This window comes from Schistocerca piceifrons, chromosome 2 (genome assembly GCF_021461385.2).
Source record: "Schistocerca piceifrons isolate TAMUIC-IGC-003096 chromosome 2, iqSchPice1.1, whole genome shotgun sequence".
Taxonomy (NCBI): domain Eukaryota; kingdom Metazoa; phylum Arthropoda; class Insecta; order Orthoptera; family Acrididae; genus Schistocerca; species Schistocerca piceifrons.
This window is the reverse complement of record NC_060139.1, coordinates 306,202,340-306,228,530: the sequence shown is the minus strand read 5'-3', so window position 1 is coordinate 306,228,530 and position 26,191 is coordinate 306,202,340. Positions and strand designations below refer to the sequence as shown.

The 26,191-nt window shown below is 40.2% G+C and overlaps 1 protein-coding gene across 1 annotated transcript in view; it reads right to left on the bottom strand.

The window, feature by feature from the left end:
- The window catches only part of LOC124777990 (odorant receptor 30a-like), a 71,429-nt gene that overhangs the window by 23,503 nt on the left and 21,735 nt on the right, over positions 1-26,191 (bottom strand). Inside the window, exon 2 of the mRNA XM_047253559.1 lies at positions 22,959-23,060. Within this exon, the coding sequence (XP_047109515.1) occupies positions 22,959-23,060 (102 nt within the window). The remainder of the gene's footprint in view (positions 1-22,958; positions 23,061-26,191) is intronic.

Sequence of the window (26,191 nt, the reverse complement as noted above, 5' to 3'; positions counted from 1 at the left end):
TCGATTATTTAAGCCTTCATAGGAAATAATTGTTGTAGTCATCAAATAAGCACCACTATAGAAACTAATTAAATGATCATAATTTTATTAAATAATTTATCAGTGACAAATATAGTACTTAACTGCAGCATTTGCGTTTATTTTTAGAATTAGACATCTCTATTATAAACCAAAGATTCACGCAAGTAAGAGATTTTATGCTTTGTATGTACATTGACTTTCATGCTTTAACCAATCCAGCTTGAACTGCTTCTTTTTCCAATATTTTTGCTGATACATATTTTATTTTCCTTACACACTGCTGACTGTTCAAACAGCAACATCATGAAGGCTGCTTGCAACGAACATTAAACTGGCATGAGATGTACTTACGTGCTTGGGTATGCAAATGATCAGCATTTCAGCAGAACCACACATAACTCTGTATACTTTCTGTATACTAAGAAAGCTTACAGAGCTCAATTCTCGTTCAGAAATCGCATTTCAATATTGGTTGTTGATCAGGAGATTGTGCTATACCTCGTGTAAGGAGGAGAGATGTTTGCTAGCAAGTGTCAAAATCCAACAGCGACAAGACCATGATCTATGAGAATGCGGTTTATCGTTCTGTGATACTGCTGTTCGTACTCGTTCTGGATAACAAGACAGTGGGGTCAGCAGAACCATACTCAACACCATGCAGGATCTCAGTGGACTCGAGCGACTAACGCCTGAGAGGACTGGGATATCATTCGTTCAGCTGTGCAAGATTGTCAGGAAATGGATAAGTATCCACACGGAGAAGGCGACATGAGCTAGAGCCCCAAGGCTGTCAGCCCAGAAACCATTTTGTACCTTCCCTTGACTGTTTTCAATGGCACGGCATCGACTTTCCTGATGAAGTTGCACAAAGTTATTCTCAACATCTGTTACAAGAAGACTTCATGTTTTCTCAGATCTGACCTGAGCAGCATCCATGGCTTCAATCTACTGGATGATTCAAAATTCCTATCACACGCTTTTCAAGGGTACTTAGTAGATAAAGTTTTGACAAGGAATACATGTCTGAAAAGTAACGTTGGGGTATAAAATAAATTTGTTCGATCACATCACTTTCAATCTTCCACTTCATGGTACGCACATATGCTGAGAAAAGGGTGCTGCTGTCAGTCTTTGTAGTAATTATAATGTCACATAACACCTTCATCAAAATGCAATGGCTGCGAGAAATTGGTATGTTTGAAATTGGAGAGTTGGTAGTGGTGTTTCAGGGTGAACTCTCAACTTAGAAGAGGATGTCCATCGTCACATAGAAGAGAATCCAAGCACAATTAGTCGAGTCATTGTCCATGCCATGCGCTCCTACAGCACACAGGTCAGAGCTCATTGTCTCTGCTGCGTGCATACCAAGTTCTACATACCAGAGGTACATATCTGGACATAGGTGCCTTATAAGAACTCCATATACTACGTCCCCTCTACAACCAGAAAATTTTACGGAAAACTGTGCATATTAGTTTTCACTAGTAGATTAGTTTTTCTCGCTTGATCAGTGTACTGTGGATTTTGTGTCAGGAAAGACGTGAGAAATTATTTGAAAAATCTTACAGAATAGTTTTATTTTCTGCTTCATTGCATCTCAAAGCCTTTTACATTTTTTAATGAAATTGGATTAATATCTGTCACTGCAAGACAGTGCATGGTACCTATATGTTCCAGAAAGCTGCACTCGAAAATTCGATTTTTCAGGGGTCATATATCGGTTTCTGTTGATTACACGAAATAAGGGGTTACTTGTTTTGGATATCCCTTGCCCTAGTGACCATTTGTATACCTGTCGGAAGAATGGGCGTATGCGTAGATATCCTACAGTACGGGGTCAAAATTTAAACGTTACACACTTTCTCCAGCCCAAGCAAAGCAAATAGATTGGGTCTTTTGCATTAGATGTGGTCAAGGGGGGGCTTTAGGCGGCTTACATGAGCACCATTTGTTCATGGGCACACATGAGATACGACTTATTTTTGTGTTACAGAGGAGTCGCCATATTGTATGGCGCTAAACATCGCATTTGGTAGGTCTTCTTTCTTATAAAGTACACAGTACGAATATAAGTTGTTTCAAAGCCTCATAAAACTGATGGTCTCTAAAATACGTGGTTTTAGCTACGATTTACTACAAAATGATTTTTGGTATATAGACGGAAGCGGCGAGTGAAAATTTATACAACAAAGTGACGGGAAACTACATATCGGTAGGTAAAGGCTCCCAGTAGTTGATGTTATTAGTGTTATAACGTGTGTGCTACGAAAGTACACCATTTCAGTGCTACAGTACAATGATCTATCAGATGCCCTTGTTTTTTTGTACAATTTGCATATTAAATAGTATCAAATAATGACATTTGTAGATATAGTCTTTATACACTGTACCGGTTATGCCACATAGGGAACTTCTTTTGGCATATGGAATCTGTAGTACAGCTGAAAGTGTCGCCGAGTTCTCGACATACGATGGTTTTGGGTGTTTCTTATTCATTTAACATAAGTGTTATCTAAAAAGTCGATGATATTTATTATAAATATTGTTTCCAGAATGAGATTTTCACTCTGCAGGGAGTGTGTGCTGATATGAAACTTCCTGGACGATTAAAACTGTGTGCCCGACCGAGACTCGAACTCGGGACCTTTGCCTTTCGCGGGCATGTGCTCTACCATCTGAGCTGAGAAGTACAGCTGTGAGGACCAGGTGTGAGTCTTGCTTCGGTAGCTCAGATGGTAGAGCACTTGCCCGCGAAAGGCAAAGGTCCCGAGTTCGAGTCTCGGTCGGGCACACAGTTTTAATCTGCCAGGAAGTTGTATAAATATTGTTTTTGATCAGTGGAGTAGCTTGCCTTAGATGGGCCCTATATCATACTTTCCTCACGTTTTTTTTCGGCAAATTTATTTTTTAAGTCATCCATAGGTGAAGACAATTTTCGTTTTTCGAGATTTTCTGCCTTATAGACAGCACTGACAAGTCTGAAAGCCATTCTTGGCTCATATGAGTCCTAAGACAGTTTTTTATGTTTTAATTTCGAAAAACTTCTTTCAGCTGTTGCAGATGTTATAGGAAGAATCAAAAATAGGAAACATGCTGTTATTACCTCAGGAAACCTGGACACAATGTTATTCAATTTAATCAATAATAATTCTGTGAGTTCCTTAATGGAATAGATTTTCTAAATTTCAGTTTTTAAGCACATTTTCAAAGAAATTAATTGTTCATACAGATCAAAAGACATGTCTTTACTGTGTGTAGCAGTCAGTTTTCCCACTTTCTTTTTTATTAATTCACTTGAAAATGATAAGAGTTTCTCTGGTTGTAACACCTCGAATGTATTGTTAAGGTCACAGAGTCTTTGAAATCTTTATTTAGTTTGAGAAATTAATGTATATAAACAGCAACAGTACACATTGACTTTGTATTACGATTCCAGGTCTGAAATTCTCTCATCTTGTGATAACTCCTCAAGATATCGGTTTGTCATCTTCCACCTTTTATTTTTGAAAACAGTTGTTACCTCCACTCTTTTACTAGGTCTCTGGACTCGTCTAGCAAACCATGTAATGAATTCTGATTTCTTATTTCGCTCAGTCTATTCAAAACATTACTTAGTGAAATACTGGTTTTCTGTATGTCATTATTTTCATGTTGTAGATCCTTAGAAACAGGATCAATAATTTCAAATAATGAATTAGAAAAGGTGACAAGCACTAGAAAATCGTAGTTCTCTAAAATATTAATTATACTTTGACGTTTGTCACGCTGCTTTTTTTTTAGTGAAAATTAAATTTATCTGGTGCAAAGTTTTCATTATTAATGAATAATTTTTCTTTATAACCGATAAAGTAAAAGGGCAGACATTCTTAGCTTAATTTTATATTTTAAATATTTATCGCTACTCACCAATGACCAGCGTTTTAGACTATTGCCAAAAAAGGTATATATTTTTTCCAAATTATCGAAAAAATATGACACTTCAGGAACATGTTTGGCAGTATCGTTTAAAATTAAATTTGATGAGTGCCGTGCAATGAATATAATCGGCATTTGGCGCATGTTCGTTTATAAAGTTATTCTACCTCCATGAGTGTCACCCCGCGCCCTACATTTGCACACATCAATTCCATATTCTGTTATAGTATTAAAAATTTCAGTTTTAAGCCATTCTACATTACAATCAGCTACTGATGTAAATCCCAACAAGGACTCAGATATTTTTATTTCTTTAGGCACTCAATCACATTTTCTGCTATTGAGACATATCGAAAACTACAGATAGTTGGTCGGTTTTTGACAGGTCTTGAGTTGTATCCAAAATAATCACCAGAAGTGGAGCTTTCTTAATTTCTAAAACAGTATTTTCTCTAATTGTGGCAGCAAGTACCTTAACAATCTCATTTTGAATCATGGGACTTAAGTAATTTGTTTCACCTTTTGGCTTTAAAATAAGTTCTTTTAAAATAGGATCATAATTCGACAGTAAACGTAAAATTGACATGAAATTTCAAGGTAAATTGCATATAGCCAAAGTAATCACGACATTAATAACATAATGTAATACATCTCACCAGAAAGTAATTTTACTATTGATTACACTTTGCAGTAAAGTATCGATGGCATTACCTTGTAACCAAGTATTAAAAGATAGAGCCGCAAAATATGCTGTTGTGAGTTTTCGTGGCCAGATACAGATTGTGCAAAATTGCTTCTAACTGAAACACTGTTAATCCATGTGGAGGAGTATTTTTTGCTTTAACCATCTCCAAACAACCAATAGAAGTGACAATATAGTTTGTTTAAAATATTAGAATAACATTTTTTACCAGCGGTTTTGAAATATGAGTAATGATAGCATGAAAAACATCACTCTGCTTCTGGATCGTTTGGAAACGGTCATTGTGGTTTAAATGGGTCCAATTTAAAAATTATTTTTCGTTCGCATTCAGTAAGGCTGTCACCAAAATTTTTTCTATCTGACGAAGATATTTTACGAAATTCCTCAGGTGTTCCAGATGAATATAAAAATAAAATGAAGTAAAATTAATATTAAGAAAAATATTCAAAACTGTAGGGTTGAAAATGTTAATGAATCAAATCTTTAATTTTTTAAATTAATCTTTACACCAGGCCCGGCGAATCCAAATTGTTTCATGGGCCTCCTTGATGACGCGCAACGTCAATGCAAACCATATTTTATAGGTTGTTCGCTGCTGTGTGGGGGATTGGGGGGGGAGGGGGGTGTATAAGGCGGATGAACAACGTTGAGATGGAACGAGTGAAATAAATAGGAGTAATTTGCGCCATCTTATTCAGAGCAAGCAACACACACACACACACACACACACACACCATTTTCCTGTCGTGTCGCACGACTGCTATGGTGGAGATTCGACGAATATAGGTGGAAGCACTTTCTTTGCAGAGTCATTGATATTCGTTTGTAAAGAATATGTCATTAAAGTAAGCCGGTTCTGACACAGATATTTCATGAGTAAGAGAAGACTGGCATTTCAAATACGGTACTCATTGAACTTACACGATCCCGTTACGTGCGCTTGAGGCGTTGAAAAAGTAACAGATAATGTGCCAGGAAAACTTCTCTCTCCCATCTAGTAATATTGGAAGTTCATCTTAGCGCTCAATAAAGCGATAAGAACAACAATAAAACATACACGGCGTAATTGATACTGCAGCACAAACCAAATGATCGTGGCATAGACTTGCTAATGTCTGCTGGCCGGAGTGGCCGAGCGGTTCTAGGTGCTACATCCTGGAACTGTGCGACCGCTACGGTCGCAGGTTCAAATCCTGCCTCGGGCATGGATGTGTGTGATGTCCTTAGGTTACTTAGGTTTAAGTAGTTCTAGGGGACTGATGACCTCAGAAGTTAAGTCCCATAGTGCTCAGAGCCATTTGAACCATTTCTTTGTTAATGTCTCAAAGCAGTACGAAAAGTTCTAAGTATCACATGCGAGATTCCTTCAGAACATAGCGGGATGGTCAAAATGTAAGATAGTGGCTGGAACGAGTATTAGCGAAATTGCAGTGTGCGTTGACTGACCTCTTTGTATTTGTGCTCTTCCCATTCTTAATCCTCTGTGAGTTTGACGTATGATGTTACTGTTCGTTCATGTTACACTTTTACATAGTATTACTTCTGTGCGTATATCGTGGTGTTCCTGTCCTTCTTCGGTATAAGATGTGCCTTTCTTTTCTTTGGTACCCTCTGCCACACACCGTCAGGTGGCTTGCGGCGTATGGATGTAGATGTATTTTTTCATACTCTCAATTAGTGGCAAATGAAAGTTGTAATAAATACTGCTGAAGCATATTGACCTATGATGATTTCCAAGGCGCATTAAGATTAGAAACAAATATTTATAGCAGCTCTAAGGCGAAATTAATGGTCTTGGGTAATATTTAACCAGAAAAGTCAACATATCGAACATACCAACCTGGAATTTATATCGCTGATTCAGGCGTTTTCGTCTAATCTGTAATCATCGATCTTACTCGAAAAATTCGATTATTGTCCTTACTTATAACGAATTTTTCATCGCCCTAGTTCTCCCAAGGAACTATTTTTTTGCTGTTGGAGGTATCAGCTCTTATTTTGTTTTCATTACGCGTGACAAAGCGCATCTGTAAAATATACTTTTATAAACTTTGGTTAAATGCATAGAGTAAATATCTCTGGAGTGAGCATTGCGTTCTGTGCATGTTGTCAACATTAAGGGGAGTTGGAATGCCCTATCTCGCCAATGTTAAATTTGCTAACTTTGTGTACCTTTTTCTTTGGAACTATTATCTTCAGAACTTTGAAATTCTGGCAGAGGTTTTCAGCATATATTGTGAGCCCACTGAACTAGAACCAATGTTTTCTTTTTGTTGGTATAGTATTTATGAATTTTTTACCATTAAGCCATTTTTTATTGGAAAAAGTATAACATAAACTTCCCTAGTTCAGAGAATAAGCCAGTTCTTGTCATGATTCTAGTTCAGTGGCCTCTTTGAACTGTTTTGCAGCATTTCTGAAAATTTGAATGTTGTTGGTTGAGTGGTTTATGAGATAAAGGTACATGTAACACTAAAAATGTCAAATGCCAGAAAATGCGATTAAAGTAATTTATTATGAAAATTCACAAATACCTTTTATTCTATTATCAAAAGTGTCCAGCAGAGTAATCAGGGTCATCTTCTAGTTCTTCTTCTTCACCTAGAAGCTTTCTTCTCCTTGCTGCCCTTGCTTTTTTTGTATTAAATTCAGCTGCATACTGAGCCTTCCTTACTCGCACGCTGTCCAGAAGCTGAAGACCTCTGATGGTGTTGATACCAGGAGCAATGCCGAGCCTTGCCATGACCTTTAGCCTACCCATATGACCATCATTGAATGAAATAACAGCATCACTGACTCCCCATTTCAATGTTTTTATCCCAACAAATACATTCTTAGGTACACGAGTCCAAATGAGGTTGTTGAACGACTCGTTTTGATTCTGGGTACAACCATGAAGACATTTTCGCAGAAGATCAGGATGCCCCAAGTCTCTATATATTGGTTTAATTACTTCCATAACAGCCAATGGAATATAATTTTTATGGTGATAAGGATCCCCAGTAGCTTGAGATTTTCTATAATTGCACCATGACTGAGGACCATCTGGACAAGCAAAATGTTGAGGATTATCATCAGTTGATGATCGATGTAAATATGTGGCCCATACAGCTTGTCTCATTTCCTGCAAATTATTTGCATTATTTCTTATTGCCATACCATAGTATTGTTGTAATTCATTTATAATTTTATCTGACAGGCGACCTCTAATGGTTTTACCATCTGACAAAATTTTGTCCTTCAGATTCTGTTTCAGTTTCCTTAGACGAGTGCCCATTCGTTTCTGAACATGACCGACACATTCTAGTTTAGTTATTGTCTTATTGACATATGGCATGGATTCTGTAACACTTTTGTATGCCTTGGAGTCCCCATCTCCAAGGAATTTTGTGTAAAATACTCCCCGTTCTTTTTCTGATCTGCTAAACATTTTCACAGCAGCGGCAGCCTCCATGCCTCCACTCGTACCTTCATAATTCTTGCTACATATGTGAGCTGCTTCTATCTTACCAGATGCACAATGGTAACAATGTTTAGTGAGCACTTCATAGTCCAAAACTTTACCGCTGTCCACACTAGTAACAGTAGCAACAGCATTTTTGGATGTGTGACCCCTTTTCTGCCAGGTTCCATCAAAAGCAACAGGGATATCTGGGTTTCCTTCATTTATATATTTTGCTTCACTGGCAGCAGCTTTCATTGATAAATCTGCTACAGACTGAACAGCATCTCCTATCACTTCAGTGTAATTGTCAATTTTAGCAGGTGGAGGTGGAAGATTCATTATGGCACAAAATGTTTGAGCAGCAGTATGTCCTTTACCAATTGCTCTCATTGCATACATTAGCCTGATATTACTCTCAAACAAATTGCTACTGCATGTTTTAGAGCTCCAAAAACAGGTCTCATTTTCACAACTGGCACAAACTATAGCAATTTTGCAGGAAAGTCCTATAGATTTTGTTATGTTCATATCAAAAGAACCTCCACAAAGATTACAACACAAACATTTCTTCATAAACTCAGTAAAAACAGGAAAGTCGACTAAAACATATTGTTCATTAGAAGCTTCATCTGTAATTTCACTTGCACAGTTTGATAACTTCTTTTTTGATGCACTGGTGGGCGTGTCTCCTTCACACATCTCAGCTGTACAAACGTCAGAACTTTCACCAGCATCAACAGGTGCTGAAGCAGAATCACTTGAACAAACGTTATTTGTAAATCTATTACCGCGAAACTTTCGCTTTTTAAATAATGATGCACTCCTAGGCATCGTAGAAACTACGCACTCACCACTGAAAGTCAAAACAAGACAGATAACAAACTCCAAATGAGCGACAAACTAAACTCGAGGCTCAAAACAAACACTCACAGATCAAAAACTGAACAATAAACACAGCTAGTCGTAAAAACAATGGTACCTATGGAAGGATCAAAGATTCTACAACTGAAGAGTGAAATCCACAGCCTTCTATATGTAATGTTTTCGGAAATGCGAAGATTTAAATGTGTACAAATCACAAGATGGGTAACTTTGCTGGGCGCACATGTAATTTTGAAAAATTAAATAAAAATACTTCCAATTGGAATTTCTTAACAAATTTTGCACCATTTTAAGCAGAAAATTTCAAATTAAGTTATAAGGTTAAAAACTGAAAATGTGAATTTTTTCCATTTTCCGGCATTCCAACTCCCCTTAAACCAGGATTGTCACGTGATCTCGGGACTTCGCTGTGCCTGTGTGCTTTCTGCAGCGTTTGAAGTTTATAATACCAAGAGTTTTTGTTGTGTTTCACCGTTTGTTGATAGTGTAATAGCGATGGTGAATTACGTTGTTGCTACGGATGGAAAGAAAAATATGTGAAAGGAGGGTAGTAACTTTTCATGGGTACATTCCATATATCTCTAATTATAGTTTTCATTTTAGTAAGAGACACTGTATACGTTTAAAAATTTCGAGAGGCATTATAATTAAGACTTGATTCTGTAGACCTATTTTTCTACGATTTTATGACTATATAATAGATATTACGGCTCATACAAAAGCTTACAAACAATCGCTTCCTCTCGTAAATTTGCTAGTGGAACAGGAAAGGGAAAGGTTACTTGTTTCAGTAAATACTATCCTCCATGCATTTATTAGTGACTTGTCAATTATGTATATAGATTACTCCGTCTACTATTTATTTAATGAACCGGGAGCAAGTACTTAAAATGCGTTAAATAAATACCTCAAAGTGCCACCAGTAAGAAAAATTGTGCTTTAGGTCGCAAAAACCAGAAAATAAGTACGCAGAAATACAAGAAAAAAAGGACGAATTAGCAGGGATACAATCGCTAATGTGTGGTAAATTCGGTGTTTTTCAGACACTTGCGAAAGTAGTCGTTTTGCAGGACTATCACTGCAAAAATGTACTTCAGGCTCTGTAATACTATAAAGTGCGATATCATACCAAAAACTACCAAAAGTCGAGTGCATCTGAACTATGACACCTATCGCAAAGAAGCTGAATGTAATATTACTTGCCCTTAAAAGTTACGTAGCTGGTTTATTCCCGGTATCAAATGGATACTGTTAAAATGTCTTCGCAACATATATAAATAATCCACGACACGTATGAAAAGAATCCGTATGTACTAGGGATGTAGTGACATTCTAAATATACAGGGCGCTATACGAACAAACGCACGTCGTCCCGAGATCACGTGACCAGGCCGGCAATGTATGTTGACAACACAAAATCTGTTCTGCGCATGTGAGTGCTCACTCCAGAGATATTTACTCTAGGTTAAATGTACCGTACACGCTGGTAATCGTGGCTCCCGACCTACAATACGTTAGAAACGAGTCAACAATGGGTAGTTAGCTATGTAGTTACATTTCTTGCATTTATTTTGGAAAAAATTACTGTAACATTGGAAGTTCGTATTAAAATGAAATTTAATTGCTCTTGGGATTGAAAAAAAGTTACACGACAAAATTTTCTATTAGAACTAATGTATTACTGACTGCACCAAACTTTTTTCGCATTAACCACGAGTTCTTCTGGAGCGATTTTGCGCTAACGAGTTTAAACAGTAATGCCGTACTATACTGATTAAAATTTTATTTTATTAAATGTGTACCTAATAAAATAAACGTTCATTGATTCTATTTTTCATCGTCCTTTCCACTCTAAGACTTGTTGGGTGGAGAGATGGAAACTGAATCTCAATGTAGACAAGTGTAATGTGCTGCGAATACATAGAAAGAAAGATCCTTTATCATTTAGCTACAATATAGCAGGTCAGCAACTGGAAGCAGTTAATTCCATAAATTATCTGGGAGTACGCATTAGGAGTGATTTAAAATGGAATGATCATATAAAGTTGATCGTCAGGAGATGATAGATAAACTCCAGTGGAAGACTCTGCAAGAGAGACGCTCAGTAGCTCGGTACGGGCTTTTGTTGAAGTTTCGAGAACATACCTTCACCGAGGAGTCTTGCAGTATATTGCTCCCTCCTACGTATGTGTCGCGAAGAGACCATGAGGATAAAATCAGAAAGATTAGAGCCCATACAGAGGCATACCGACAATCTTTCTTTCCACGAACATTACGAGACTGGAATAGAAGGGTTCCGATAGAGGTACTCAAGGTACCCTCCACCACACACCGTCAGGTGGCTTGCGGAATATGGATGTAGATGTAGATCTGTTCATTATATAAGCTCACTGTTATAAATAAATTTAATGTATCAGCATCTTGTTACCTGTCTATGATAAATTTATTTAATTAATACACACTGCACGAAACAGGTAAAATTGAACATCCATGAACATACACCTAATGTGCGAAAACTTGTGTATATAAAATTATGGAATGTGTTTTCTTATAAAGTTGTGTACTGCGTGTGTATAAATCTAGCGAACGCGCTGCTCGCATGAATTTACTTAGTGTAATTTGTTCGACTAGATAATAGACCAAGATGCAGCTTTTCATATGCCGCTGCTCTCGAGCAATATGCATCTTATGTGCACCCTTAATCTAACCCTATGGCTTTTTACCATAATTCAAATAAAATTATGTATGTTGCACATTTCCGCGACGACGTGTGATGATACTTATGAGTCCTACGTTACACAGCGTAGAATGCTGCATAACGTGACCTAAATTACACTCAAGAGCTAAAGAAACTGGTACACCTGCCTAATGCCATGTAGGACCCCGTGAGCACGTAGAAGTGCCGCAGCACGACGTGGCATGGACTCGAAAAATGTCTGAAGTAGTGCTGGAGAGAACTGACACCATGAATCCTCTTCATAAATCCGTAAGAGTACGAAGTGGTGAAGATCTCTTCAGAACAGCACGTTGCAAGGCATTCCAGATATCCTCAATAATGTTCATGTCTGGGGAGTTTGGTGGCTAGCGGAAGTCTTTAAGCTGAGAAGAGTGTTCCTGGAGCCACTCTGTAGCAATTCTGGACGTGTGGGGTGTCTCATGGTCCTGCTGGAATTGCCCAAGTTAGTCGTAATGCACAATGGACGTGAATGGATGCAGGCGATGAGACAGGTTGTTTACGTACTTGTCACCTGTCAGAGTCGTATCTGGACGTATCAGGGGTCCCATATCACTGCAACTGCACACACACCATACCATTACAGAGCCTGCACCAGCTTGAACAGTCCCCTGCTGACATCAGGGTCCTTGAATTCAAGAGATTGTCTCCACACTTGTACACGTCCAACCACTCTATACAATTTCAAACGAGACTCGTACAACCAGGCAACATGTTTCCAGTCGTCAACAGTCCAATGTCGGTATGGACGGGCCTAGGCGAGGCGTAACGCTTTGTGTCGTGCAGTCATCAAGGGTACACAAGTGGGTCTTCGACTCCGAAAGCCCGCATCGATGATGTTTCGTTGAACGGTTCACACATTGACACTTGTTGATGGCCCAGCATGGAAATCTGCAGCAATTTGCTGAAAGCTTGCACTTTCGTCACGTTGAACGATTCTCGTCAGCCGTCGTTCGTGTCGCTCTTGCAGTATCTTTTTCCGGCCGCGGCGATGTCGGAGATTTGATGTTTTACCGGATTTGAGATTCACAGTACACTCGTGAAATGGTCGTACGGCAAAATCCCCACTTCATCGCTGTCTCGGACATGCTGTGTCCCACCGCTCGTGCACCGACTGTAACACCACGTTCAACCTCACTTAAACCTTCATAACCTGCCATTGTAGCAGCAGTAACCGATGTAACAAGTGCGCCAGACACATTGTCTTCTATAGGCGTTGCCGACCGCAGCGCCGTATTCTACTTGTTTACATATCTCTTTATTTGTACATGCGCGCCTACATCAGTTTCTTTGGCTCTTCAGTGTATAAACAAGAAGTATTTTTTTCCGTAGAGGCAGATAAGTTTTTAGTACTTGCATTACAAAATAAATCACTCACAGAATCTGCTTGCTGAAAAAATGAAGAAATTTTGGGCAATTTCCGTATAACTTCCTACTTCTGTTTATTTCAACTTTTAATATCTCCACCGGGGTAATCTTTCTTTCACTCATTTCTTTCACAATTAAACTTACTAACAAACAAATAATCACTAGATTTACAATGTTTGAACGTCATGAACTGCGTGCACAGACTGAAATAAACGCATGTAGCTCCGGGACCCCGTATCATTGATACGGCTGATACGGCAGTTGTTACGCCCCTGTATTTCATGGTATTTTTTGTTGCAGAGGCCAACGACTGTAACGTTTCTCCAGCGGCCAAAAATCTTAATATGACTGCCAGTCTATGTGTGACAATAAACACAAGTTACACACTTGAAGTTTTTGCTATTACGGAACTTTTTGTAAAATATATGTGCCTATCTCTGGGTTTGTGGACTGGTTCATGTTTGTATCTTGCCGGAAAATATATTTTTCAATGATGGTGAGCAGCTTCAAAAAAATCTCCACTTCCGTTTGAATGAAATTACGAAACGAATCTCAGTCTTGATATTTATGATGAGGTACGTTATTTCAGAGTGTCGGTAGTCAACGCAACATCGAGAATATGGATACTACACAAGTATAAACTGGCATTAGATTAATTTTCATTATTCAATTTAAAATCGAAAATGGGATGAAAATTCAATTGAATTAATGAATACTTCTATGTTTTGCATGAAATCATAGCAATTTATGAATTCCCAGCTAGATTCATGTACTTCTCATAAGCTTTTTTTTATATGAATTTAAAAACTGCAGTTCTGGGATACGCATGTGTTCTTCGCTGTACAGGTTTTCTCATTCGATTTTGAGGAAACTATTCGAAAAAAAGAACTAAATCTTATAGTCTGATATCACTACTTAATAGTGAACTGATTTTATTTTCGTTATTGCCCATAGTTATTGTGCTATTTCTCAAATAAGTAAACCACTGTGCATACTTTGAAAAGTTTGCAGTGAAGAATGTAGTCGCTGGCCAGTTTACGTTTGGTGGGTTTTAGGACATTTGTTGCAGCGTATGAAATATAGTTAACATATAGGAATTGCTTTTAATGGTGGAAGGACAGTGACACTTTTTTCCAGTCCCAAGTAAATAAGTTAAATATATTGATGTTTCACCGCAACGATGTACGACACGCAACACGCGCTCTATGCGCATTTGTGACTCGTGTTTCTCTTTGTATGTGGTCTATGAAGTCAGTTACAATCACACTCTAAGTTAATATTGCATTAAGAGTTATTTAATTTTAAAATTAGAGGTACACATTCGCAGATTCAAGTGCGACCATACCTTGGTTTGTTGGGGCTAAGCTGGAGATATGGAGTAATTTTAATATTTTTAAACATGGAGACTTTACTTAGCCACAGAAAAGTTCCATTTCCGACCATGTTAAGAACCTGCTTAATACCCACTATTAAATCACTTTCTTGAAGGAAAAACAACAACACTACATTCTTTTTCTTTCCATGAGAGCTGGGGTCTGTGGGGTGCTCCCCTCTTGCCATGGGTACGAGTGCTCTTGGCATAGTTAGAGCAGACTTACTGCCAGTGGCCTGACTAGGAAGTGTACATTTAAATGTAGTTTTGGCAACTTTTACAGTGAGTTAATGATCCGCCCCGGCGGATTAGTGTCGAGGTCTGGTTGTTTGCAACGGCACAAAGCCGTCAATTTTGCCCACTCCCAGAAAAAACAGGCTCGACCACATGCAGTGAACGCAGTGTTTTCAAAACCTAGAAAAGATTCTGACAAAAGTAAAATTAAGATTGTGCCTCTTTCTCGCCCTAGTGCTGCGCAAAGACGTTCTAACAAACTATTTGCTTCATTACGAATTGCTGGCCATCGTGTGACCTTTCAGTTAGACACAAGTGTTTCAGTAACTTTGCTTAATCGTGCCACGTACGAACAGCTAGGTTCACCACGCCTATCTAAATCTAGCAAGCACCTCACCCGATTACAACGGACAGGAAATTCCAGTGATTGGACAGTGTAGTTTGCCTGCCACTTACAAATCTCACACTAGGGCAGTGAATTTTATTGTGTTGAAATCAAGAGAAAGTGAGCACATATTCGGTTTAGATGCCCATGATTTGTTTGAACTTAGCATCCAAGACAATGTATTTTCAGTGACTGCTTTTAGTTCAAAAGACAGTGCAGACAGCTTGCGTAAAGGATTTCCTGAACTCTTTTCAGAAGAAACGGGAAAAGCTAATAACTTTGTAGAGCATGTTACATTGAAAGACAATGCCCAGGCCGGCCGGGGTGGCCGAGCGGTTCTAGGCGCTGCAGTCTGGAACCGCGCGACCGCTACGGTCGTTGGTTCGAATCCTGCTTCGGGCACGGATGTGTGTGATGTCCTCAGGTTAGTTAGGTTTCAGTAGGTCTAAGTTCTAGGGGACTGATGACCTCAGAAGTTAAGTCCCATAGTGCTCAGAGCCATTTGAACCAACAGTGCCCAGACTTAGTTTTTCCGGGCCCGCCGCGTTCCAATTGCTTTAAGAGACAAAGTAGCCAGTGATTGAAAGAACTGCAAGATAATGGTGTAATTGCTCCCATTCAAGGTAGTCAATGGGCAAGTCCTCTCGTTTTGTTGCCTACGGCTTCTGGTCGCATTCGCATTTGTGTTGACTTCAAGTCTGCAGTCAACCCACAGACAATAGTTGACACTTATCCACTACCCTGCCCTGAGGAACTCATGGACAGGCTTGGTGCAGGACGTTACTTTTCTAAGATAGATTTGTGTGATGCCTACTTGCAAATTCTATTGGATGAAGAATCACAAAAAGCATTTGTTGTAAATACACACTTAGGACTGTCCACGTATTTGCATTTGCCCTTCAGCAGTGCTTCCGCACCCGTCATTTTTCAACGTTACTTGGAATAGCTGACCTCAAAAGTGGCACTTTGTTCAGACTACCTTGACGATACTGTCGTCTCAGGTCGTACACCACTGGAACACATTGCCAATCGGCGTAATCCTTTTTCCAGTGTTGTCAGAAGCAGGACTCAAGTGTCGACTCGAAAGGTGTGACTTTTTTCAAACTGAACTACAGCACTTAGGTCATGCGACGAATAGTCAGGGTGTGCACACACTCCAATCTTATTTGCTTGCAATCTGTGGCCTGCCTGATCCTCGCAATGTGTCTGAACTGCAGTCAGTGCTAGGCAAGGTGACATACTACATTCGGTTCATACCGAATGCCGTTCAGATCGTGGCTCCATTGCATCGCTTATCTTTTGGGTGTGGACTAAAGACTGTCGAGACGCATTTCAGAAAATCCACAATGCTTTGCTTAGTGGCAGACGTTTAGTGCATTTTGACCCTGCCAAACCCACGGAATCGGCGATGTGCTTACACACAGAATTGGTGCACAAGACAGACCTATTGCTTTTGCCTCAAAGTTGTTAACTCAAACTCAGTGCCATTATTCTCAAATAGAAAAAGAGGCTCTCGCTGTTGCGTGTGGTGTGACCAAATTCCATCACTACCTGTATGGTCGCAAGTTCTTATTAGTGACAGACCACAAGCCTTTGCAGTCCTTGTTTCATTCGTCAAAGTTGGTTCCTACACGCACTGCTCAAAAATTGCAACAGTGAGCTTTGTTGCTTTCGCAGTATCAGTATGAAATTGTGTACAGACCTACGACAAATCATGGCAATGCAGACGCCATATCTCGCCTTCCGATTGGTCAAGACTCTGATTGCGATGCATCTGCCGCGTCTTGTTGCCAAATCGGTGTGCAGGGCTCTGAATTGCTGGAATCTTTTCCCTTGTACCACAGAAAAATTTTACAGCCCACGGAAGCAGACCCAGACCTTAAGATTTTGTTGCATTACATTCTCACGTCTTGGCCTCGCTCATTGAACAGCTCGGGGACAAAAAATTAAATCTTTGAGGTTTGTCAATGACATTTTAATTCTGTCAGAGACAGCAAAGGACTTGGAAGAGCGTTTGGAAGGAATGGGCAGTACCTTGAAAGGAAAGTATAACAAAAGCAAATGGAGTTAAATCAGGTGATTCTGAGGGAATTAGGTTAGGAAACGATACACTTAAAGCAATAGATGAGTTTTGGTATTTGGGCAGCAAAGTAACTGACGTTGGCCGAAATAGACAGGACATGAAATGTAGAATTGAAGTGGGAATCACTAAAACAAAAGAGTTTTTCGTTGCGACGGGATCTTCTCATGAAATTTCGGCCACCAGTTTTCTCCTCCGATTGGAAAAACATTGGCACCCACCTACAAAGGGAGAAACGATCATCACGATAAAATAAGAGAAATCAGGGCTCGCACACAAAAATTTAGTTGCTCGTTTTTCCCGCGCGCTGTTCAAGAGTGGAACAACAGAGAGACAGCTTGAAGGTGGCTCATTGAAGCCTCTCTCAGGCACCTTATTGTAAATAGCAAAGTAATCACGTAGACATAGATGTAGATATAGATTTAGACTGGCAATAGCAAGAAAAGAATTTCTGAAGAAGAGAAATTTGTTAACATCAAAAAGAGATTTAAGTGTCAGAAAGTCTTTTCTGGTTGGTTGGTTGGTTTGGGGAAGGAGACCGGACAGCGAGGTCATCGGTCTCATCGGATTAGGGAAGGACGGGGAAGGAAGTCGGCCGTGCCCTTTTAAAGGAACCATCCCGGCATTTGCCTGGAGCGATTTAGGGAAATCACGGAAAACCTAAATCAGGATGGCCGGACGCGGGATTGAACCGTCGTCCTCCCGAATGCAAGTCCAGCGTCTAACCACTGCGCCACCTCGCTCGGTAGTCTTTTCTGAAGGTATTTGCAATGTAGCTACAGGTGTGTATGGAAGTGACACTTGGACGAAAAACAGCTTAGACAAGAAGAGAACAGAAGCTTTTGAAATGTTGTGCTGTTGAAGAATGCTGAAGATTATATGGGCAAATCACATAACTAGTGAGGAGGTACTGAATGGAAGTGGGGAGACAAGAAATTTGTGGCACAACTTGACTATAAGAATGGATTGGTTGATAGGACACATTCTTTGACGTCAAGGGATCACCAGTTTAGTATTGGAGGGCAATGTGAGTGGTAAAAATCGTAGAGGGTGACCAAGAGATGAATACAATTAGCAGATTCAATAAGATGTAGGTTGCAGTAGTTATTTGGAGATGAAGAGCCTTTTACAGAATAGAGTAGCATGGAGAGCTGAATCAAACCAGTCTTCGGACTGATGTCCATAACAGCAACAACAACAACAACAAGTACCATTTATACATGACCTCTGACGCCATTTGAACCCCTTCATCTGACAACAAATGTAAATCGTCCACTCTGAGAAGACTGTTGGAGCAGTGGCTGATGGGAGTCGCTGTTTCGATAGAAATCGAAACACTGTAAGACTTGGGACTGATATACGCTTGTTTTCGGTAGCTATCAAGCTTAGCTTTCAGGCAAAGAACCATTCAATAAGTTTAACCCATTTCGAATTCTTTTACGTCAAGACTCCGCCTGTTAAGTCTGCTTTATATTCGCTCACGAGCACATGGGTGCACTGATTTTTCCTTTTATTCTGTGCGTTTCTTTCGTTCGAGCACCACAGGCATTCCATCCCCAGAGGTCTGCGGGCAATGCCCTAGCCTAGTAACACCTTCGATGTGAGTCCGCTCGGGCACTAGTAGCGCGTACTCCCTGAGATCCTATGCTGCGGCGAACTTAACAGTTCCTTATTCGTTTAGTAGTCGTGCGATCACAATCAACGTGAACAGCAATGTCGCTGAACAATAAATGGCGGTCTCAGTAGACCACAATTATGACGCTGTCAAATTACGACACGTGCTGGTAGACGTTTCTCCTCACACGATGCATAACGCCATCTTCTCACAAACAAATACGATTTCTCAACGAGAAACCCACTACGTTCTTATATAAAGAATGTACATGCTTACTGCCACCTAATTCGTGTGGTTCGCATGATAACCATTTGCATATCAACGTATGTGGTAAAGACGTGTCCAGAAAAATGTAGACACTCTCTGATAGTTATAATCTTTGGAACAAATTGACATATCATTGCAATTTTGCGCGGTAGTTTAGTCCATTGTTTCTCAACACATCTTGGCGCGTGTTTTCCTGCAGGTGACAGTGCAGCAATGTATGAAGTAAGATTGTCGTTTTGTGCAACGCAAGGCGTTATTGAAGTGTTACTGAAAGTGCGAAAACATGATGGAGGCACAGCGACATTGGCGTAATATGTACAGAACTCAGCCACCAACACGTACAACAATTTATCGTATTCGGGATAAATCTGAAGCCGACGACAATCTTCAGGAGGTGTATGAGAAAGGGTCTAGCCGACCAGAAACATCAACAAGTCCAGCTTCAAGCGCTGATACGTTGCGTCATTTCACTAGGTCACCTAAAAGATCTGTGAAGCAAGGTGCACGTGAGAGCGGACAAGACGACCGAGCATACGACAAATTCTGAAGATTGCAAAGCGGCAAGTGTGCTTTCCAAGATCGCTATACGCTGTGAGCGAGGACGACCCGAATTGAAGGATGGAGTACTGCGAGTGGTTTGTAGGCACGCTTTGAGAGGATGCACGGTTTGCAGGGATGTTTAGCTGGTCTGGCGAGTCGCAGTTTAAACTGAACGGTACTATAAACCGCCACAATGCCATGTACTGGTCTTCTGAAAATCCTCTCGTTCATGTGGACAAACATCTTAATCTACTGGGCGTTAATTTGTGGTGTGGTCTGTCGACGCGTGGTTTGATTGGCCATTCTTCTTTGAAGGTACCATAACAGGTGAGATGTATCATTACACGTTGCAAATATAGAGATTTTGTCTGCCATCCGAGAGGTGTTTGGAAATGAAAGATTTTATCTATAACAATATGAGTCTCAGCCTCACTGCCACAGAGATGTCAGAGCCTACTTGGATAAAATCGACCTGGACAATGGATAGGACGAAGAGGAGCTGGTGAGTACCCATCACGGTTTCCAGATTTTACAGCTCTTGACTTCTACCTATGGAAGACCTTGAAAAATGAAGTTTATCAATAGAAGCCAGCTACACTGAACGAGCTAAGAGAAACCATCGAGGCGTCCTGTGCAGCTGTCAAACCGGCAACACTGACAGCAGTACTTCGGTCAACAGTTCAGAGGCGTAGACGTTGTTCGGCTGATAATGGGGGCAATTTGAACACATAAATAAATGTTATGTAATTTTGTTTCATTAGTACTATTAAAGAGCGTCTATATTTTTCTGGGGCCCTCTGTGTGTATTCCATACCAATTTTACATTGTAGGATGCCGCCTTCATTGAGCTGCAGTCTTTATGTTCATGAGTGTATAGTCAACTCTAAGTACACGGTCTGAAAAAAAAGTGATACACCCAGAAGGGAAAGGAGGAAACAAAATGAAACTTCACGGACTGAGACTGTTGTGATATTATTTCAGTGATTACAAAATCGTGCCAAAATTACAAAGAACTTGATAGAATGAGCCCACTTATCAGTATGACATTGCATCCGCTCTGGCCTGGATGCCTGCGCTGATTCAGTAGGGAAGGCTGTCGCAAAGTCATTGTATCCTCTCCTGAAGCAATCTGGCCCAAAACTGTTGTAATTGGTCCTTGATATCTTGGATACTGGCACTGAGCTGGTTCCACACATGTTCTATCAAGAACCGATCTGGGTATCCTGCTTCCCAAGCAAGTACTTCAACAACATACAGACAGTTCATGGACGCACATGCCACATGTAGATAAGTGTTCTACTGCTGAAAATAGAGATAGCATATGAGCGTTGAAGTTAGCCAATCATATCGCTGTGCAGGCAAATTCAAGTCACTCGTCAGGTACAATTAGTGTCAGTTGTTCTATTTGCATAGAAGATAGAGCACGAGACTGCTATGCCTTTGGCTCGCGGATCCTATCCTTATTATCGTCCCATGTCCAATTTTCTATCGTTCTCTGAACAAACAACACGTTTGGCGACACTGTTTCTGGCAATTTACATGTGCAACTACCAGATTGGCTGATTTCAATTCTAATTAAATCAGAAACGGCCAAAGGATCTGTTTTTTTTTTTTTCATAGCAACTCTTTGGACAACCTACGCTGCAACACCTTTACAAGTTTTTCAGACTGTATGCCTACAGAGACTGGTGACAGCACTAAACATGAACAACCCTAATGCACTCTAATGGCCATTCTACCTACTATCATCTGATTATTTGCATGCAGTATCTCCCAATGGTGTGTAAGTGTCTTCTGAGTGCTTCACTTTCTGTCAGGCAGCGTACATGCTGTAATGAACATTCTCAGTCGACGATTACTTTACTACAGTCAGCAGCATAATCACATTCTACATCACTGTTTTTTAAGTACATCTATATTTATAAAAATTGCACGTGGGATTTGATGTGCTGTATATTAAACCCTCTAATTACTGAGACAAAGCAGCTCGTCTTTACGCATTTCTAATCCCTTTTTCTGGTGATATTACTATAACGATTGTGTTAATAGGGAGTACTCAATGAGTTACATAAGATTATGCAATGTTGGGCAATATGTTGACACTGGATTGTGTGTGAGAGAGAGGGTAGATAAACTGGGGGCCACAGAATGTCCTGTGTAGCGCCCCAGGTGATGTGGCACTACATCAGCTATGTTAGATGAGGGCCATTGTTCGACCCCAGAAAGCAACATACATACAGACAACAAAATGGAGGGCTCTTATTGGCCCAAAACATTAGGAAGGATTTTGCTACCCTGTGTCAAGGAAACAAAGCAGCAATCAGGAATGCTCTATCTTCTATGCAAATAGAACAACTGACACTAATTGTACCTGACGAGTGACTTGAATTTGCCTGCACGGCGAGGGTGAGCGGTTACGTGTTGGGTGTAGACACCTTTGATCACAGTAGAAAACGCCTTATCAGTTAAATTGTGGGCCTTTTTAGAGTTTGTTGAATGTAACTGTCATTGTTTTGGCGCGATAAGTGAATTTAAGAATGGCTCTGAGCACTATGGGACTTAACTTCTAAGGTCATCAGCCCCTAGAACTTAGAACTACTTAAACCTAACTAACCTAAGAACATCACACACATCCATGCCTGAGGCAGGATTCGAACCTGCGACCGTAGCGGTCGCGCGGTTCCAGACTGTAGAGTCTAGAACCGATCGGCCACCTCGGCCGGCTGAGTGTAAGACCGTTGTAATCTACATACTGTACAGATGGACGATAAGTGATTGTGTAAACATTTTTTGTAAACCACCAGAAAGGGAATTACTAGAATTACAAATGGCATCCCTTCAAAATACGAGCGCGCTTTTATTCGACCATTAACTCCTCTCAGACTTCACATCATTCTACACCGTTCGAGCTATCCATTCAGACTCTGAATCCGGCGGATTGGCGTTTCTATTGTGCAGAGGGGATAGCAACATCTGAAAGACGCAGGTAAGTGTATTTCAGGTACCTACAGCGGATACAACGGACATGCGTGTCTCCACCAGCAACTTGCCGAGTTCAGACAATCCATCATGAATAGGTTCTGTGACAGGTATTGCTAATGCAAGAGAATGTTGAGGTACGTAACATCACACATCTAAATAAGACAAGACTCTACACCGAGTTTCTCCGTCAGACATGTGACATCCAAATACTGATTCCCTTCGCTTCTTTACTGACGTTTACTTCGAATGAATTTATCTTTAATTCGTAATAGTTTGCTGATGTTCTATATGAAATACTGATGATTTGTGTTGGAATTCGTTTTAAGCACATAAAATCCTGAAGAAACGTGAAAATTGCTATAAATTCATTACGTTATTCAAATGCATGATCTAAAGCGTTGATTTTTATCCTTACCTGATAAACTATTTCATGTCCAGCCCAGCAGTAAATGAATATTTGAAATGCTGGCAATGGAAGGAAAATTAAACATTTCAGAGTTGAGTTTCCCTCAGGGTTCTGGAAGAAAAAAAATATAGCTACAAGATAAGACACACAGTGCTTAGAACATAAAATATCTGTTTTCTAATACGACACATGCTCATCCAAATCACTGCAAAGACTTATATTTAGAAGTATTATCTACTACTGTAGGAGCAATACACTTTTTCCATCCTTTTATTTACACAGGAGAACTTCACACTTGACAATTGTAGAGATTTTCGTGCAACTTTAATCCACGACATTCACAGTCCATGTAAACAAGTCCGCAAGAGAGATTATATCCATAACTTTATTATTCTGATGAAGGGTGATTACATCATACTAATATGTATAATATCTCCCTACATTATTTATAGATAAATTATATTTTCTTTTCTTTTGAAGTATTACTAAACGCAGATTTGCAGGTTTCATATGCGTGCAAAGTTTCCTCGACTCTCATTGTAACAAATGTGCAGTGTTAGAAGTTCATGGAGGGTAATCGAAAAGATGGGAACATAGAGAAATTAATTAAATACAATAAAGATGTTATAAAACTATATATATATATATATATATATATATATATATATATATATATATATATATATATACAGGGTGTTTCAAAAATGACCGGTATATTTGAAACGGCAATAAAAACTAAACGAGCAGCGATAGAAATACACCGTTTGTTGCAATATGCTTGAGACAACAGTACATTTTCAGGCAGACAAACTTTCGAAATTACAGTAGTTACAATTTTCAACAACAGATGGCGCTGTGGTCTGGGAAACTCTATAGTACGATATTTGCCACATATCCACCATGCGTAGCAATAATATGGCGTAGTCTCTGAATGAAATTACCCGAAACCTTTGACAACGTGTCTGGCGGAATGGCTTCACATGCAGATGAGATGTACTGCTTCAGCTGTTCAATTGTTTCTGGATTCTGGCGGTACACCTGGTCTTTCAAGTGTCCCCACAGAAAGAAGTCACAGGGGTTCATGTCTGGCGAATAGGGAGGCCAATCCACGCCGCCTCCTGTATGTTTCGGATAGCCCAAAGCAATCACACGATCATCGAAATATTCATTCAGGAAATTAAAGACGTCGGCCGTGCGATGTGGCCGGGCACCATCTTGCATAAACCACGAGGTGTTCGCAGTGTCGTCTAAGGCAGTTTGTATACCACCACAAATTCACGAAGAATGTCCAGATAGCGTGATGCAGTAATCGTTTCGGATCTGAGAAATGGGCCAATGATTTCTTTGGAAGAAATGGCGGCCCAGACCAGTACTTTTTGAGGATGCAGGGACGATGGGACTGCAACATGGGGCTTTTCAGTTCCCCATATGCGCCAGTTCTGTTTATTGAGGAAGCCGTCCAGGTAAAAATAAGCTTCGTCAGTAAACCAAATGCTGCCCACATGCATATCGCCGTCATCAATTCTGTGCACTATATCGTTAGCGAATGTCTCTTGTGCAGCAATGGTAGCGGTGCTGAGGGGTTGCCGTGTTTGAATTTTGTATGGATAGAGGTGTAAACTCCGGCGCATGAGACGATACGTGGACGTTGGCGTCATTTGGACCGCAGCTGCAACACGGCAAACGGAAACCCGAGGCCGCTGTTGGATCACCTGCTGCACTAGCTGCGCGTTGCCCTCTGTGGTTGCCGTACGCGGTCGCCCTACCTTTCCAGCACATTCATCCGTCACGTTCCCAGTCCGTTGAAATTTTTCAAACAGATCCTTTATTGTATCGCTTTTCGGTCCTTTGGTTACATTAAACCTCCGTTGAAAACTTCGTCTTGTTGCAACAACACTGTGTTCTAGGCGGTGGAATTCCAACACCAGAAAAATCCTCTGTTCTAAGGAATAAACCATGTTGTCTACAGCACACTTGCACGTTGTGAACAGCACACGCTTACAGCAGAAAGACGACGTACAGAATGGCGCACCCACAGACTGCGTTGTCTTCTATATCTTTCACATCACTTGCAGCGCCATCTGTTGTTGAAAATTGTAACTACTGTAATTTCGAAAGTTTGTCCGCCTGAAAATGTACTGTTGTCTCAAGCATATTGCAACAAACGGTGTATTTCTATCGCTGCTCGTTTAGTTTTTATTGCCGTTTCAAATATACCGGTCATTTTTGAAACACCCTGTATATATAGTGTACATAAAGTCCAGGAACAATTTCAATTATTTATTGTACAAGAACTAAACATTGTACAGATTTTATGCATATTGTTTTTTAAAGAGAAACTCTGAAAGTTTTTTTTACAAACATTCTATATGCAAAACCATGAGTGACCCGTCAGATGTCAATACGGTAATTGAATTCTTGCTATATCCGTCCCAGCAGGGCATCGTCGACTGTGGCAGTCGTTTCCCATATTCTCTCCCGGAGCTTTGCTACATCACGTGGTAGAGGCGGTACATACACCAGATCTTTAATGTGTTCCCACAGAAGAAAGTCACACGGAGTGAGATCTGGTGATCGGGGAGGCCATTTCATGAAACAGCTGTCCGCTTCTGTGGCACGGCCAATCAAACATCCATTGAACAGCTGTAGCACACTTGTTTTTGTCGAAGTCCAACACACAAAAGCTCGTTCCGCACCTGAACTCACCATGTTTGCGACTAGTGCTGATTATCGGCAAATTACCAAACTACGCTGTGGCGGTATACATGAAAAAAAAAGAACCTGCGGGATTTCTCTTCAAAATGACAAATTTCTGATATCTGTACAATGTTTGGTTCTTGCGCAATAAGTATTTGAAAATGTTTCCGGACTTCATATACACCCTGTATATAAAACCGATAATCGAAGGGGGGTCAACTTCTTAACTGGTTCACTAGAATGATAGGACAGTGCAGGGCATCACACGCTACTAAACTTTTGCCATGTGACTCGTGGTCGGAAACGAGAATTTTTGGTACATGAAATTTTATTTTGCATTCCGCTGTAGCCATCAAGTGAGATGGCTTGACATTAGTAGAAGAAACGTCCACGCGATGACTAAGTCATTAATGGCGGGGCGAAAGCCTTATTTGGAAATGAGGAGGAACGAAACTGGTCATGTTGCTTGCGAGGAAACCATCCTGGCATTCGCCTTAAGCAGTTTAGGGGAACCATGGGAAGCATAAATCTGAATGGCTGAGAAG